At 50.2% G+C, this 17,866-nt stretch overlaps 1 protein-coding gene across 1 annotated transcript in view; it reads right to left on the bottom strand.

Annotated features, from left to right (window-relative positions):
* Nucleotides 1-1,105: 1,105 nt before the first annotated feature.
* Abcc3 (ATP binding cassette subfamily C member 3) overlaps nucleotides 1,106-17,866 on the bottom strand; it is a 49,475-nt gene continuing 32,714 nt past the window's right edge. Inside the window, exons 20-31 of the mRNA XM_051158327.1 lie at nucleotides 16,854-16,965; nucleotides 16,563-16,710; nucleotides 16,266-16,473; nucleotides 15,762-16,072; nucleotides 14,119-14,318; nucleotides 13,884-14,010; nucleotides 11,730-11,831; nucleotides 9,916-10,062; nucleotides 9,639-9,797; nucleotides 8,920-9,086; nucleotides 3,573-3,767; nucleotides 1,106-1,259 (exon numbers count right to left, since the gene is read on the bottom strand). Of these exons, the coding sequence (XP_051014284.1) occupies nucleotides 1,151-1,259; nucleotides 3,573-3,767; nucleotides 8,920-9,086; nucleotides 9,639-9,797; nucleotides 9,916-10,062; nucleotides 11,730-11,831; nucleotides 13,884-14,010; nucleotides 14,119-14,318; nucleotides 15,762-16,072; nucleotides 16,266-16,473; nucleotides 16,563-16,710; nucleotides 16,854-16,965 (1,985 nt within the window). The 3' untranslated portion in view covers nucleotides 1,106-1,150. The remainder of the gene's footprint in view (nucleotides 1,260-3,572; nucleotides 3,768-8,919; nucleotides 9,087-9,638; nucleotides 9,798-9,915; nucleotides 10,063-11,729; nucleotides 11,832-13,883; nucleotides 14,011-14,118; nucleotides 14,319-15,761; nucleotides 16,073-16,265; nucleotides 16,474-16,562; nucleotides 16,711-16,853; nucleotides 16,966-17,866) is intronic.

Genomic DNA, 17,866 nt, shown 5'->3' on the forward strand with positions numbered 1-17,866 from the left:
TCTTTGTTGGCTTGTTCGAAATGGCTCCAGGGGCTGCGGAGGCAGGGACCTGGGACACTTGACCTTTCCCTTCCCCCAGCTTCACCTAAGGTTCAGTGGCCTCTCTGGTGAAGAGGCAGGAGGCTGGAGTAGAGAGCGCACACTCACTTTAGCCCTAGAGGACAGCTTTGGAAGACTGAGCAATGCAATGGACCCAGAAGTGCTCTCAACAGCATTCCAGGAAGCCATGGCCTCGGCAGATTCCAGGGTCTTTTATTTCTTACCTTTTCTCAGTATCTGCCCAGCAGAGGAGGAGGTACTGTAATCTCACTGTGAATTTTGGCTCTGAAGATGGTATTTGTAGCCAAAAGTTTTGAGTCTGAAGGTTTCAGATAGCTGCAGCCACACAGAAGTGTAGGAGGTCCCCTGCCTGCGCTGCTTCTTCAAGAAGATTGTAACCCCCCCCCCCCCGGACTTTGCCAACAACGGAAGAAAGCAGCATGTGGTACAAATGCTGTTGTTGATCACACAGCTTTATTTCATCAGTGTGAAGTGGATTCATCAGGCAGAGGTCAGAAGTGGATTGAGACAGCACCATACAGGAACTCCATTCCTAGGACAGGCTGACCTAACAGTCCCTGGTCCAGGAGGAAAAAAGTTCATTTAAAAAAAAAAAAAAAAAGGAAAATGGAAATATGAAAGTATAGAGGCAGAAGGAAGGTCTCTTAAAAACTGCAGTACAGCCGGGGGGTGGGGGGGGGGGGGTGGCGCACGCCTTTAATCACATCACTCAGGAGGCAGAGGCAGGCAGATCGCTGTGAGTTCGAGGCCAGCCTGGTCTACAAAGTGAGTCCAGAACAGCCAAGGATACACAGAGAAACTGTCTCAAAAAATAAAAACAAAAACAAACAAACAAAAAACCTGCAGCACAGGAATAACGGTGGGCTAGGACCAGGAGACCCAGGCACTGGTCTGAACTTTATTTTGAACTAGTTGTGACCTCCAACTGACTTCTTCATTCCAGTGTTAAGTATGGCTAGTCTGTGAGGCAATTTGCAGAATTAAAAAAAAAAAAAAGTCTCACAAATGCCCCCAACTCATTGCCATCACATCCATTCTGCAGATACCTGCTGTCAGTTCAGACAAGGAAGAGTCCCTTGGTGTGTATATTCTAGGCCAGTCCTGCATCTTTGGCCATCCCATAGAAGATGCCTCCAGCTGCAATGAGGTTGACTGGAGAATCAAATTCAGCTACTACCCCTTTGTCCAAGACCAGGACCCTAGCCAAAAAAAAAAAAAAAAAAGGAGTCAAGTCTCTGTTAGCCTAGACCTAGGCCTGGAGGCCAGCCCTACCTTTGGGAACTACTCAGACTCCGCAGTGACTTGGCAGCCCACCCACTTCAGTCAACCCACTCTGATAGGCCACATGTACACACTTGCAAGGCTGGCTATTTTCGCTATTTTGTTAGCTCTCTCCTAGTGCACGAAGCGGTTTCTGAAATCAAACACAAAGTCCTATTCATCTCTGCTAGTCTGGGCTTGGAAAGCCTTTCCTAATGAGCTCCTGCTCTTGCTGGGGTCGCAGGGCTTCAGCAGGCGGTGTACAGGGAGCCATGGGCCTGGGCACTGGGCCCTGTGGACATCCATCTGCTTTGTGCCAGCTCACATAGGCACACACAGCAGGAAACCAGGCTGCAGTGAGTCCAACACTGCAATGTGGGATTTGGGCTGCTGCTGCTACTGCTACAGGGATCAGCTGCCCCACCCCAGGCAAGCCTGTGTCTTAAGTTAGAGCCGCCTACCAACCACCACACACACACACACACACACACACACACACACACACACACACACACACACACACACACACACGATGGATGCACCTGCCATGAGACTCACAGGCAGTTGCATCAGGGTAAGGTGGGAGGGGCCGGACCTCCCCCCCTCAAATCTGGAGAGAGAGAGACTCTTTTGTGAGAGGGGCAGGTTGCTTTCTGAGCCCCACCTGCTGGGCTCCTAGATCTCTGTGCTAGGAAGGAGTGAACATTACCACCTGGCCACTGTCCAAATCTGGCCCAGTAGGCTGTCACATCCAAATCCATTTCCAGTGAGGGACATCTCTTGGCTCTTACTGTGAAGACCAATTGAATCTGCACAGTCTTCAAGTACAGCTTTTGGGGTCTGTTCTCTCTGGCTCTGCTCTCCAGCCTCAGTGTTCTCTGCCTTGGGGCAGTGCTGCCTCTGTGTCTGAGTTATTCAGTTCCCTCCTTCCTCACTCCTCCTCTTTCACTCCTTCCCTATCCTTTGGGCCTAGCTGGCACTTTCTTAGTGGAGGGGGGCCCCTGCCACCTTGTGTAGACTGACTTCTCTGCCTGCACACAGGGACCCCTTCCTGTGGCCTCTAATAACAGGCTCTGTAACCTGACCCTTTGATTAATTTCTGCCTGCCCTTTTAGAAGGAGTGAACTCCCAACCCCCCCCCCCAGGGTGGGGCCCAAGCCTCCTAACCCCAGGGCTGCTGAGGAATGAGTCTGGAAACAGATCCTCTTGGCTCAGGCTGTCTCTGGAAGAGCCCAGCCCTTCCAGCTACTGGCACTTTCCCCCCTGTGGGGTCCTGAATGGGAGTGGAGGGTAGAAATGGGATGGGACAGACACAAGGTAGCATCAGCCATTCTCACTGCCCGACCTTCCACAGCTCCCACTCCCCCTCACTGGCCCCCCTAGCCCCCCCACTCCCCGCAAGATCCTGCTGGCTGCATGGAGACACTTCCCAGAGAAAGCCTCAGTTGACCCATCATGCTACCCAAGGAAGCCAAGAGATTGTGAAGGCAATGCTTCCTTCCTTCTCCTTGGAGGAACAGATGCTAGGGAGAATCCCAATACACGGGCTTCCAGGGGGCTAGGGAGCAAACTGATGTTTCTCAGTGTTACCTTCAGTTTAAGCATTATTTCATTGACTCCTCACAGCGGTTCTGAGCGATATGGAGCAGGCCCAGAAAAGCTTTGCAAGCTGCCCATAGTCACACAGCAATCAAGGGGCTCTGTGCCCTGGCTCAGACACAATGCCTTCTCCACCCACAAGCATCAGCTTTTTCAGGCACTGTTAGGTAGAGTCTAGTGACCAAGGATGGGACCTAGGAACCCGTCATGGTTCTCCCAAACAGCTTCATGACACCCCCTGGGACCTGTGCTTCCCCGTCACAGATGGTGGTGAGGTGTAGATGAAGTGACCAGACATGCAAACTAGGAAACTTGGGAGTGACATAAGGAGCCCTTCCCCTCCCCTTCCCCAGTAAAGTCAACAGTAAGAAGTGCAGGGGTGGTCTGTGCAGTTTCCAATGGCCAGGGAGTCTGGTGTACCTTTCCCCACATGTGGGTAATTCCAAAAGGACTCTGTGTCTTTGTATACGTCATTGTACCCAGTTAACCCTGCTCTATTCTGCTTCTTAAGCGTATCTTGGGAACCCCACTCTGTACCCCCATACCATGGCCAATCCCAAGAGTCTCATACACAGATACTTTCATTTGCCTTGCCTCTTCCTGACTCCCAGGTGATAGCCTCAGATCCCCTCATGTGGCTTCCCACAGCCCACCTGTTATAGTCCATAATCGTGTTGAGCCGGTGGGCAATGGTCAGGACAGTGCAGTCTTCAAACTGGGTACGGATGGTGCCCTGGATGAGGTCATCAGTCTCCAGGTCAATGGCAGCGGTGGCCTCATCCAAAACCAGGATTCGGCTCTTGCGGAGCAGGGCTCGGGCTAGGCACACAAGCTGCCTCTGGCCAACACTGAGAAGGAAGGCAGGTGTTTCCAGCTAGGTGCCCAGGCTGCTCTCCAGTCTCCAGTCTACCCTAATTTCCTACGTGTTTGGCTCTACTCCTTCACACTATCCCTGGACCGGCTGCCTAGCTTTCTTGGTTCTGCCAAATCTGCCCAGGAGCAGGGACAAAGGCTTATACCATAATCAGGAGGCCTGGAGGGCTAGACCCAGACCCAAACATCACCGTGAGAGCTCTGCTGTAGGTATTCTCAGACCTCCACTTCCTGTGCTTCCCTTTCCGGCCATTCTGCACAGGGTTGTCTTTGCTGCACATTGTCAGCCATTCCTACTTTAGTAAGAACAGATTTGGGGGGGCTGGAGAGATGGCTCAGTGGTTAAGAGTATTGGCTGCTCTTCCAGAGGTCCTGAGTTCAATTCCCAGCACCCATATGGTGGCTTACAACTATCTATATAATAAGATCTGGTGCCCTCTTCTAGCCTGCAGGCATACATGCAGGCAGAACATTGTATATACATAATAAATAAATAAATAAATAAATAAATAAATAAATAAATAAATCTTAAAAAAAAAAAAGAACAGATTTGGGATTCCTCTTCCTGGATATTTGCATTCAAACCACTCCACGCCATCTTGCTAAGCTATGCTTATACCATTGTGTCAGTCGCCTCCTACCCACATAAGGAATAGAGACTATGGATCTATTTGGGAGACTTGTAAAGGAAGGAGCTGGGGACTCCCCATCTTTGTTCACTGGGAACCAGGAGGGCTGATCCTTATCTTCAACCTCTGGCCCTTGAAAGCCAGAACCAGTGAACAAAGCAAGGCTGTGTTCCCAACCACAGAGGCCACAGCAACGCCCCCTCCAGCCTTCCACCTCCCCCCCTGCCCCCAACACACACACCCAAGGACAAATACCTCAACTCTTCCCAGAGGGGTGAGTCACAGCCAGAATAAAGACCGGCCTCCCTCCATGGCCTCTTCCCGCAACTAATGAAGGTTTTGGCAGCAGAATGAGCTGCCAGATAGAACTCAGGGCTGATTAATGGTGAGCCTGGCACAGGATACAGGTTATACTTAAAGAGCCCACAAGCTCACAGAGGGAGGAGGAGGGACCGTTTCTGTCTCTGATCCTGGCGTGAAGGGCTACAGAAGCTCTGGGGGAAGTGCTGGGGACCAGCAGACTGCTAAAAGCCCTAGAGACAGGGGCAGGAGAGCCCATACTGCCAGTACCCACGCCCCATGTGGTTATGTAAGTAAAAGCCAATTAAAGCTACACATTTACCTTTACAGGGTTTTTGGAGGGGGCAGGAGGAGGGAACGGAACCCAAACATCACACTCACTAAGCAAGAGCTATATCTCCAGCCAAGGCTTGTCTTGAACTTTTAATTCTCCTGCCTCAAGGAGTCGGGACTACAGGTGCATGACATTAGGCCTGCACCACATGATAAAGCAAGCAAGTGATAGGGACAAAAACCTCACACTTCCCTGAATCCTTTGTCCTGCCTCTGGCTGGCCATGAAGTTTTGGGTAAGTAATTCCATTTCTATTTCCGGCCCATGGGGCAACAGTGATGATTAAATGAGATGGCGGAGGCCAAAGTACTTTGAATACTGCAAAAACATTAAGCACTTGGGCAGATGTGACCTTTTGTTTGTTTGTTTCAAGTTTTGAAACCTGAGTATGTGCTGAATATAAAGAGGAGTAAAAGAGGGTTGGGAATGTGGCCGTGGCAGAGTGTTTCTGGGCATGTACAATGTCTTACGTTGGACCCCAGCACCAAAAGGAAACCATAAGAAAAGAAGAGAGGGCAGAAGGGGGGCTGGGGGGCGGGGGGGGACGGACATGCTGACATTTCACAGGAGTACACGCAGGCTAAGCGCTTCTCAGCGGAACCGACCCAAGACTGCTCCCTTCAAAGCGTAGCCACTGACTGGCCACATCTGGCTGTTGAAAGTGGAAAATGCAGCCATGTGTGGTATATCACTTCAGGAGGCAGCAGGCAGAGCCAGAGGCCTGAAGAGGTGATCTCTCTGTGAGTTCTAGTCCACCCCGGTCTACATAGCAAATTCAAGGACAGCCAGGGCTACTACATAGAGAGACCCTTTCTCAAAAAAAAAAAAAAAAAAAAAAAAAAAAAGGAAAATACATACAGGATTTTAAAGTTCTGTGAAAAAAAAAAAATGCAAAATGCAAAATATCCTGATACACTCAGGAGGCATAGGCAGGTGGATAGCTGTGAGTTTGAGACCAGCCTGGTCAACAATGCAAGTCCAGGACAGCCAAGGCTACACAGAAAGCCCCTGTCTCGAAAAGCCAACCAACCAACCAACTGATAACATCCTCTTTTCTTTTCTTTTCTTTCTTTCTTTCTTTTTTTTTTTTTTTTTTTTTTTTTTTGAGACAAGGAATCATTGTGCAATCCAGAGGTATGGGATGATAGGCACATATCACCTAATAGCTTTTATATTGATGACACATTGAGTGTTATTTTAGATACATTGGGCTGAGTAAAATACGCTATAGAATTTATTCCAGGGCCTGTTTAGTCAGTGGTTCTCAACCTGTGGGTTGCAACTCCTTTGGGGGGGTCACATGTCCGATATCCTGCATATCAGATGTTTATATTATGATTTATAACAGTAACAAAATTACAGTTAGGAAGTAGTAACAAAAAACAATGATTTTATGAGTGGGGGTCACCACAACATGAGGAGCTGTATTAAAGGGTCACAGTGTTAGGAAGGTTGAGAACCACAGGGTTAGGTGGTTCAGTGGCTAAAGGCATTCGCTGCTAACCCTGATGATCTGAGTTTGATCCCCATAACCCATTACCTCAGGAGGAGAGAACTGGCTCCTGTAAGTTGTCCTACACATAAGTACCATTAAACAAACACTTAAAATTTAAAAATATGTATTATATTGGGTATGGTGGCGTACCCCTATAATTCTGATATTCAGGAAGCTGAAGCAGGGGGATTACCTTGAGTATTAGGCTAGTCTGGACTGCATAGGTATGAGTTAGGTACATTAAGTTTTTAAAAGATGCATTTTTATTTATGTGTATGCTTATGTGTCTGTGTGATGTGTGTGTGTGTGTGTGTGTGTGTGTGTGTGTGTGTGTGTGTAAGTGTGGAGGTCAGAGGACAACTCTGTAGAGTTGATTCTCTCCTTTTACCTTACATAGGTTCCAAGGATTGAACTCAGGTCACTGGGTGTGTGTGGCAAGCACCTTTGCCCATCGAGTCACCCCATTGGCCCGTACCTCTCTCAAGAAAGACTATCCCTATTGTGGTGGGATAGTCCAATTTAAATGCTTGGCCCATAGGCAGTGGCACTGCCAGAAGGTGTGCCACTGTGTGGGCGGGCTTTGAGATCATTTATGCTCACGCTATGCCCAGGGTGGAGGGCAGACTTCCTCCTGCTGCTTGTGGATAAAGATGGAGAACTCTTCGGCTCCTCCAGCACCATGTCTGCCTGCACCCTGCCGTGCCGCCACCCACCATAATGATAGCGGACTAAGCCTCTGAAAGTGTAAACCAGGGCTGGAGAGATGGCTCAGCAGCTAAAAGCACTGACTGCTCCTCCAGAGGTCCTGAGTTCAATTCCCAGCAACCACATGGTGGTTCACAGCCATCTATAATGTGATCTCATGCCTTTTTTTTGCCCTGCAGGGGTACAAGCAGGCAGAGCACTGTATACATAGTAAATAAATAAATCTTAAAAAAAAAAAAGAAAGAAAGAAAGAAAGAAAGAAAGAAAGTGTAAGCCAGCCCCAGGTAAATGTTTTCCTTTTTAAGAGTTGCTGTGGTCATGGCAATAGAGGCCGTAACTAAGACAACTATGCTGCCCATTAGAGAAAATACATATAATTACACACACACACACACACACACACACATGTACACACACATATATATACATATATATGTGTGTGTGAGATGTGGCTTGCATTATATATATATATATATTTGTCTTATTTATTATTTTATTTATGTGGGTATTTTGCCTGCATGTATGTCTACATACTACACGTGCGCAGTGCCTACCAAATCCAGAAGAGGAGGTTAGATTCTTAGAATACGAGTTACAGCCATTGTCAGCTGCCATGTGGCTGCTGGGAATTGAACCCAGGCCTTCTGGAAGAGCAGCCAGTGCTACTAACTGCTGAGCCATCTCTCCAGCCCTCAGATTATGTTATTAGCAGGGAGTACAAATGCAAACTGGCATAGACTAGCATTATCCCTATTCTATAGTGAATGTAAAAGAGACACAAAAATGGTTAAGCAATTTGCCCCAAATCATACAGTTAGGCCTAGGAATAAAGACTTAGCAGTAAAGAGCTTGCCCAGCATTTGTCAATCTAGCACCAGAAACAAACTCAAATGAAATACAAAAGAAAATCTGGGTATCGTGAGGTTTTGACTCAGTAAGAACGGACTGCTGATCTCTGGAACACACAGGTCAGGATCTTGGGACATGGGTCCTGAGGGTCTGGGGTGGGAGTGGGGGTGAGGGGTGAGCTAACAGTCTCCATCCTGGTAGAAATCTTTATGTTTCCAGAGCACCATAGGTGTCCTCTTGTTCCATGGGTACATCACCCTGGAGCCCAGGGGATTCCAACAGGGGTGGGATTGTTTGAAATGTTGGTGGGGTCAACTAAGATGAGAACCAGTGTTCTGGTTCAAATCCCAAGCATGCCTTCTCTCAGCTGCGCAACCTTGGCTAACCCCTTGCCCTCTCTGAGTTTGTTTCCTAAACTGCAAAGTTAGGTTTGTATGAAGAGTCTGTGAAGAGGAGGTGCCCTGGGCTTGCTGAGACTATACTCCATACAAAACAACATTTCCATGCCACTCCGGCTGTGGTGTGTGTGTGCGCACGCGCTTGCTTGCTTGCTTGCTTGTGTGGATTGGTGGGTCATCTGGATTCTCTCCAGCACCCACAGGGTCCCTAGCGGGGTGGAGGGGGGAGGGAGGGGGCAACATTCTTTTTTTTTTTTTTTTTGAGACAAGGTTTCTCTATGTAGCCTTGGCTGTCCTGGACTCGCTTTGTAGACCAGGCTGGCCTCGAACTCACAGCGATCTGCCTGCCTCTGCCTCCCGAGTGCTAGGACTAAAGGCGTGCGCCACCATGCCCGGCAGTGTTCACTCCTACTCTTACCTGAGATTATCCCCACCCTCAGCGCATTCGAAATCCAGGCCTGCTGGCTGGCTGCTCACAAACGTGTGCAGATGGGACAGCTCCAGGGCCCTCCAGATGTCATCCTCCGAGTAACGGCCAAAGGGGTCTAGGTTCATGCGCAGGGTCCCCGAGAACAGGATGGGGTCCTGGAGACACAAGATGATCAGAGAGAACTAGTTTAGACTCGATAAGGGGTCCCCGAGGGGCGTGAAGGAGAAAAGCAATTCAGGCAGCTGCTCTCTGCTTGGTCCGCAGTCCTCCAGAAGGAAAACTTTACCAGGGCGATTAAAAAAAAAAAACTTGTCTGTGGGGGCGTGATAAACCTCAGCTTGGCCAGTTGCTAAGTCTCCTGCTGGCGCTACTAATCTGCCTCTGAAGTGTCTACTCGGCATAAAAGACACCCTAAGGAGCCAGAAAAGGCTGTGCCATTTGGAGCTCTGCAACTAGGAGAGAAAGAAACGACACCTCAGCGTTGTTGTGCTGGGAGGAGCCTATGGTCCTTTTCCATTTGCTAGCCTGGCAACCCAAGGGCAATCCTGACTGGCCAAGGTGTTTCCCTTTCCAGATCTGTGCGTGGCTGGCTCTTAGGTTGACTCTGCTCCCCGCTGTGGAGGCATCCCCCCAACCATAAGTTCCTGAAGTTTCGGGGTGGGGTGGGGTGGGAGGTGGATGGAGGAGTAGGCTCAGCAGGCTCCTACCTGAGGGATGATGGTGAGCTGAGAACGCAGGTCATGGAGGCCAATGTGTGCCACGTTGAGCCCATCAATGCAGATCTCACCGGCTGCAGCCTCCAGGATTCGGAATAGGCAGAGGGTCATGGAAGACTTGCCGGCCCCGGTGCGGCCCACTATGCCTACCTATGAGGCGCCAGAAGGGCTGTCAGCGGCACCTCCGGTTTCCAGCCCGCAGCCAATCCGGTTAAAGCACCCAGGTTCTGCCCACAAGGGCTCTGGCAACGACCTCAGACACAAGTACCTTCTCCCCACCCTGCACATGCAGAGTCAGGTTCTTGAGCACCAACTCCAGGCCTGGGCGGTACCGCACGGAATAGTTCCGGAACTCCACCGTTCCACGGCTGGGCCAGCCTTCTGGAGCTCGGTTGCCTTCCACCACCCAGGGGGCCTAGCAGGAGACAGTTGGGTTCTTATGTTCTCATGGGGGGGGGGGACACTATTCAAGCCCTCCCCTACTGTTCAGCCCCACCTCTTTCCAGACACCTCAATCCTCACCCACCATGGTCCCTTGTGGGGAGGCCTGGCACCCTGTGGTTCAGTGAATCCTACATTCTTTGACTTTTTTTTTTTTTTAAATAGATGGAACCCTGGGCCTCACACAGGCATGCTACGCATGCTACCACTGGACCATACCACCAGCCTTTTCTATTTGATTTCATTGCCCCAAGTGCTGCTGGGGTTCTCTCTCTGCCTGCATTAGCCCCTCCTTTCACCTTTTTCATTCATTCTTTATCACCAAACGCCACCAATGAGACAAAGCTCTGGTTCCGGGAGGCTTTCGTTCCCAGCATACACAGGGGCAGATGATCTATACAGAAGCACATCTGTATAGTGGAACAAGGGATGAGGGCTTGGGCCAGAAGAGTTTGGGGTTACTATTTTATGCATTACTCAAGAAGGCTTCCTAGCAGGTCATGATAGCAGTCATCGGAAGGAGGCGAATGGCTGTCTAGGGAAAGTGCAGGGCAGACAGAGGAGTGGTGTCTGCTGTTTGTGGTCTGCAGGACAGGGACAGGTACTCTGGAGTACCTCCCAAGTGCTGGGAGTATAGGCATGAGCCATCACACCAGGTTTATCTGGTGTTAGGGCTAGAACTCAGGACTCTGTGTGCATGTTTGTTGCACACCCACTTTACCAAAAGAGCCATCACAATAGAGCAGGCTGGTCTCAAACTCACAGAGATCCTCCTGCCTCTGGCTCCCTAGTGCTGAGATCAAAAGACATGAATCACCACGCCCAGCTCCCAGTGGATTTGTTTGTTTGGTTGGTTGCACGCTAGCTGTTCTGTGCAGGTATGATATGGACAGGTGGGCTCAGGTCTGCTGGGGTTTTGTAGGCAAAGATAGGCACAGGTTGAAAGCACCTCCTGGAGGAGCATAGACACAGTCTATGCTATATAGGGAAGGTGAAAAGGACAGGAGCGGATGGCTGGAGCAGCAAAGGCAGGTCAGAGCACAGGTCTCAAGGAGCGCGGAGTACTGTGGGCGTGAAACGCACAGTCGGCGGGAGGGGTTGAAAAAAAATGGGCTGTTGGACACTCAGAGCTTGGAGATGGTTCAGCTTCGGGGCATTCTGAAATATGACCTCTTTGGAGAAACATCTCTCCCCCACCTAGGAGAGAACAGTTCCCCCTCCCTAAAAAAGGGCACGCCACCTCTGTTCCTTCGGCTGGGATGCTCATCTTTTCCCTGTGCCACCCCTATGTCACCTCGTCTATCAAAACTTGCCCTTCCTCTGACTCTCACTTACTCCGGGATCACCTCAACTGACTCTGCCCCCCACCCTCCCAGGCCCCCCTCCCCCCCTTTGGGCCGTGGGTGCAGCCCCAGAGCCTTGCCGTTTATATGCCTCATGCCTCCCGCTGGCTCAGAATCTCTTGTTCAACCCTGAGCCCTCTACACCCTAGCACCAACCACGGCCTGATACTCTGAGAGTGGGATGGATGGATGTCACTTAAACAGCTATAGCGTGGAAACACAGCTATGACAGGCCAGCAAGCATCCTTCCTCAGGGCATCCAAGTACCCTCTGCTGCAGGGCTCATCTTGAGACTCACCTCAGTCTCGGTCTTGGAGTATTCGCTGACTCTCTCCACGGCTATTATATTAGACTCCAAGTCGGATACCATTCGGATCATCCAATTCAAAACCATAGTCACCTGAACAAAGGGACTGTGTCATGGGAGGGGCTCAGCAGTGACCTTCCTTCCTTCCTTCCTTCCTTCCTTCTTCTTTCTTTCTTTATGGTTTTTCAACACGGGGTTTCTCAGTGTAGCCCTGGCTGTCCTGGAACTCATTGAGTACACTAGGCTGGCCTTGAACTCAGAGATTCGCCTGCCTCTGCCTCGGATCACTGGGACTAAATGTCTGAGCCACTAGGCCAGGCTGGGGCTTTATTTATTTATTTATTTATTTATTTATTTATTGGTTTTTCGAGACAGGGTTTCTCTGTGTAGCCTTGGCCATCCTGGACTCACTTTGTAGACCAGGCTGGCCTCGAACTCACAGAGATCCGCCTGCCTCTGCCTCCTGAGTGCTGGAATTAAAGGCGTGTGCCACCAATGCCCGGCTGGGGCTTTATTTCTTGATCAGTGGAACCCCATCCCATCTAAGACCTACAGGTGTGTGCTGACTAGGCCTCTGATCAGAACTGTGCCTCGGGCCGTGACAGTGCAGACTCAGTGGAGGATGGCTCACTCTGTGCTCATAAACTTTAACATGTATTAGACTTCTCTGAGCATCCTGTGAAAATGCAGTGTGAGTCAGTAGGTCCAAGACTCTCTATTCTTAACACGCTCCCAGAATATGTCAGCGTGGCCAGTCCAAGGACTGTACTGTGTTACCAAGAAGCATTGACAGAAATGTAGAATCCGAGCTCGGGCTCAGAACTGAACCTTGTGAATGAGAATGAACATTTTAACAAGATCTCCAAATGAGTCACATGCACAGTTAGGTTTGAGCAGACAGGCCTGTCGACATCGCTTTGTTTACCGATGCATTCGGATCTGAGCCACCTGAGGCCTCAGCAGTGTGATTTGCTTCACAAAAAAAAAAAAAAAAAAAAAAAAAAATCCCATTTGCAGGTTGTATAACTCCTTGACCACACAGGCTGGTGTCAGGGTGACCTCCAATCCTAGATGCCAGTCACCTGATATGCTTAAAGCCACCCCTTATTCCTCCACTTCTACAAGGCATCGCTTCTGAGAAGCTGGGGTAGACTGAAATGCACAGACGTTCAAGCCCTTCACATCCAATTGCTTATTGTTCATATGAAACCCACTCACACCCTCCTGTATGCTGTAGATGATCTCTAGCTCATGGACGGTGCCTAACACAATGCCTACAAGGCACATCATTTACATGTACTCAGAGACACAGTGAAGTCATCTTGCTGGTTTTTGCTTGTTTTCTGCTCTGCCTCCCCCCCCCCCCCCCCCCCCCCCCCCCCGCCCCGGTAGACGCTTCTGAATTTTTTTTTTTCAGATTGCTTTGGGGAAGGTTTTTATTTTGTTTTGTTTTGAGAAAGGGTCTCACTATGGAGGCCAGGCTGGCACTGAAGTCACAGCAATCCCCCTGTCTCAGTTTCCTCCCAAGTGTTAGGATTCCAGGAATGCACCATCATTCCTAGCCCCTCTCAAGGGGTTTTCTACCTGCAATTGGTTTATTCTTTAGCAAAGAAGCCAAGGACACAAAGAGCTGGCTGTAGCTTCTTTGAAGGCAAGCAGCTACATCATGTAGTCTGGCCCCACTCATCCTGTATTTAGACCTCAGTCATGTTGAACGTACATCTTGCCCAGATATGGCAGTTCTATTTGGACCAAGCTCCAAGGTCATTTCCCTAGCATCTCAGAGCAGGGAAATTCCTTCAAGCTCTTGGCTCCTTCCCTCCCTCCCTCCTTCTCTTTCTCCTTCCCTCCCTCCCTATATATGGGTTTGAACCTAGGGTCTTGCATTTGCTAGGCAGATGCTCTATCAACGGACTACATCTCTATGCCTCTTGCCACACTTTCTTCTTCCTGGCAGGAAGACCTCTCCAGCCTGCATCACACTCCCTTGCTGGCAGAATCTCCCGGTGCCTGGCTTTGAGAACCCAGCTGGGGCTCATCTGCATGTGACACAGAGGAGGACATTCAGGAGATGCTTGTGAGCCCTGTGTGTCCTCTGCTCCAGGTAGGTAGTGGCCCTGCCTACAGTCCCAGATCCCACTTTACCTGCAGGGCATAAGACACAGAAAGACCCACAAGCCCAGGACTCAAGCTGTTTCTCCCGATCACTGCAAACAGTGCCGCAAAGAGCACCACGCAGTTCCCCACGAACTCCACGTGGACACCCAGCCATCTGTAGGGACCGATAGGGAGGGGATGGACAAGAGGCAGGGAATGCTGGAGCCCACCCAGAACCACAGAAAGCCTGTGGGCACCTGTAGAGGAAAGGGGGGCTCCTGACCGGTTGGAGGCGATGTAGGGGTAACAGCTCTTCTGGTTGTTGTCCACCTTAGTATCACTGAGGACCTGGAAGTCTTGGATTCGGCCATAGGCCCGGATGACACTGGCGCCCGTTACTGTCTCCGAAAAATGGGAGAAGATGGGGGAGCGGCTGATGGATTCCAGCCGCTTCAGCTGCCGAGATGTGGCCACATAGAAGCGCTGATGGGGGGGGGGGGTGGGGATGGGAAGAGAACTCCAGTCAGGCATGTCAAGCTACCAGCTCAGCCCTGCATGTCCTCCAAAAAACTCCCCAAGTGTCCTCCTACTAGCCTTCTCCTCCCACAAGGCCGTGATGTCATGTCCTATGGTCCCTTGAAGAACAAGAGTCCAGACGAACATTACACCCTTGCCGTCAGATCAGCTCTGCTCAGTCAGCCAGGCCACCTCTTCCATGAAGCGCTCTCTGATTCTCTATGCCTTCCTGTCTCATCATCTTTTGCAGACCATAACAACATCTTGTTTATCTGTCTTTTGTTTGTTTGTTTTTGTTTTCTGAGACAGGGTTTCTCTGTGTTAGCCTTGGCTGTCCTGGACTCGCTTTGTAGACCAGGCTGGCCTCAAACTCACAGCAATCCGCCTGCCTCTGCCTCCCGAGTGCTGGGATTAAAGGCGTGCGCCACCACACCCGGCACTGCCTCCCTAAATTTCTATTTCTGCTTAAAGACCCTAGATATGTGCTCACATTCAAATGACTTTGCAAAAATAACTTTGTATCTTTTTCCCCCCTGAAAAAGTCCCTCTTACCCTACCTACCTAGTTGCTTAAGGGTTAATCCCACAAAACAATAGTTCTGCCTTCATTTTCCAGCCTGTATTCTGTAGGACCCAAGATAGCCAGGCCTCCACAGGAGAGGCTTATAAGAGGCTCTTTACCAGCCTGGTGGTGGTGGCGCACACCTTTAATCCCAGCACTGGAGAGGCAGAGGCAGACGGATCCCTGTGAGTTCAAACTGTTTACAGTGGTTTACTCAGATAACACCAATAGGTGTAGGGGCTGAGAGGAAGGCTCACTCAGTAGAGCGCATGCCACACAAGCATGAAGACATTAGCTAAGATTCCTCAGCATGACAGTGCACATCTGCAGGGCCAGGTAGATTCTTGAAGCTCATTGGGCAGTCAGCTCTGCATCCAATGAGAGACTCAGTCCCAGAAAATAAGGTGGAGAGTGATTGAGGAAGACAATTGACCTTGACCTCTGGCCTCCACAAATATATAAATACATATGCATATACACAGACACACGTGTGCATATACATAACACACACACACACACACACACACAAAGTAAGTAAAGTAAGTAAGTAAATAAAATACAGCCAACCAGAAAGGGTCCCAGGGCTGTCAGTTTATAAACACACATTTCATCCTCACATCATCCCTATGGAGTAGATGCTAAGAGTCTATTTTGCAGGTTAGATAAGTGAGTTTCAAGGAAGCGAAGCAATAAACTATAGTCCCTGATCCAATCCGGGCACACCCTAGTCTACAAAAATGCCTGGTCCACATCAGAAGCCCCACCGCCACCACCACCACCATGCTCCCCGGCCACTCTAGATCTCCACCTGCCCCATGCCATCAGTGCCCCACCCATCCACACTGGCACCTGCACAAAGCCATAGAGCACAGCCAGAGGCAGGATGACCACAGTGAAGAGCGGCGTGCTGGCTATGATGACCACAAGGATGGAGATGGATGTGCTGAAGGAATTCAACAGCATGAGGATGGTGGGGGCCAGCACCTCATCGATGACGTATATGTCCTTAGAGAACCGGTTGAGGATGCGGCCTGAGGGCGTTGTGTCAAAGAAGGACTGAGGTGACCGGATCTTGTTGTGCAACAGAGCTGCGTGCAGCAGGCGGGCAGCCTGGATACTGCCGACCACCATGGTGAAGGCCGCCAGCATCACCAGGATCCCTTATTGGGAGAGGCAGAGGGTGAGTCATTCACCTTAGCGGAGGAAGCCGGGAGAAAAGGGCAGGATGAGACATGGGATGGCCAGGTGGACTTATGGAGGCTCTGAGACGGGGATTTGGTTTTGTGGTTTGGGGAGTGGGCAAAAGAGAGGAAAGGATGAGGGAGCCCCTTCTGGGTACCCCAATGTGTTCACCTTGTAGTATTCCCAGGGCAGCATAGACACCTAGCCTTAGGGAGGTACTGTTCTGCTGGCCTTGTACCACCTTGTCATTGGTCCAGGCGCTGAGCCACACATTGGCTCCAATGGCAGCTGCACTTTGGCCCACATACAGAAGGCAGATAGCTATTGTGGTGTAGAGCCCCACAGACTTGGCATAATGCCAGAACACGCTCAGCCTCACCTGTAAAGAGTGGCCGCGTCATCTCCATGAGCTCTTGGGGCCTGATCATCTTTCCCCAGCCCATACCCATCCCATTGCATCGTACTTACATTGCCTGTCTCTGCTGTCTCCTCTTTGATTAACGCACCAGTCTCCTTAGTCTTTGTCACCTGCATCTCCTTCTCTGATAGACTCATATGCCTCTTGGGCACAGGCCGATTCTGGCTCTCCCCTTCTGAAGACAAGGAGCTCATCTCTCTGTGGAGGCAACTGGTCAGACCCAGGCAGGAGGCCACCGGCACACTCCCAGGATGTGAGTGTCAGGCAGTTGTATTCTATCTGCTGAGGCTCGGGAGCCCTGACGTAGCCTTCTGGGGACTGGAGAACTCTAGGGAATTTACCTCATGAACTGCTTGCGGACCTCATACATGGCTGGCTCGTGGTCCGTCAGGTCGGTGTGTGTGCTGAGTGTGTCTTCAACCAGCAGCACCTCCTCATCTGCTTCTTGCATGGCTGAGGCAGGGAAGGAAAAGGCACAGACTCTGATTGCTCCTTCTGCAGCCCTTGAGACCCTAGCCTCCCTGCCAGTAGGCAGTCTGGATGGACAAGCAGGGGGCAAGGAGAAGGCTTGAAAGGCTAGCCAGAAGGAAATGGTTTAGGCAATGAAAGAAAAAAAAAAAAAAGCTTCCTTTTGGAGATTGAGAAGGGGACTCAATAGATTGAAGACTTGGGCTCTGAAGTCAATCCTGCTGATCTTAAATCCTAGTTCCTTGATGGCAGCAGGGCCTTAGGCAGGCATGGGTAAAGGGTAACAACCATAGGCAGCTCATGGTACCACCAGTCACTGTGAGGAGAAAGGACAGGATTGTGTTCTGAGCTTATCAAGGGTCATAACACTCGGGGGATGCTCATGCAGGCTGGCTGTGTACACAGCCTCAGGCAGGGGAGCCTAACAAAAGGCCTGAGAGTTGAGTGTTGAGGGAAGGAGCTCTGACTGGGCAACAAAGTGGGGAGCAGTGCCTTTTGTTTCATGTTGAAATAAGCTTTTTGCTAGTCTACTGTCTGAAAGAGTTTCAGGTCATAATAATTATTAGCAATTCTTGTTGGTAAATAAATGTTTTTCTATGTACTTATACACTTACTAGATAATTCAACCATAAAACAGTCTTAGTACACACTCTGGTCTGAGGTTATGTGTCCTTTTATCAAACTGGGAAGACAGACTCTGAGACCCATACTGCTGACTGGCGTCCTGCAGTCAGCAGGGAGGAGCTGGGATCTGACTGCATCCACACACATGGCTCCAGTTTCCCAGAACTAGGTCCCCAGCATCATCTGGGGCCAGTCCAGAGATACTTGGAAAGCCCAGACAAGGTGGATGCTGGGTAATGATGAGAGTTGGGAAGGCCAGGGA

The sequence above is a fragment of the Acomys russatus genome, chromosome 16 (genome assembly GCF_903995435.1).
Source record: "Acomys russatus chromosome 16, mAcoRus1.1, whole genome shotgun sequence".
Taxonomy (NCBI): Eukaryota; Metazoa; Chordata; class Mammalia; order Rodentia; family Muridae; genus Acomys; species Acomys russatus.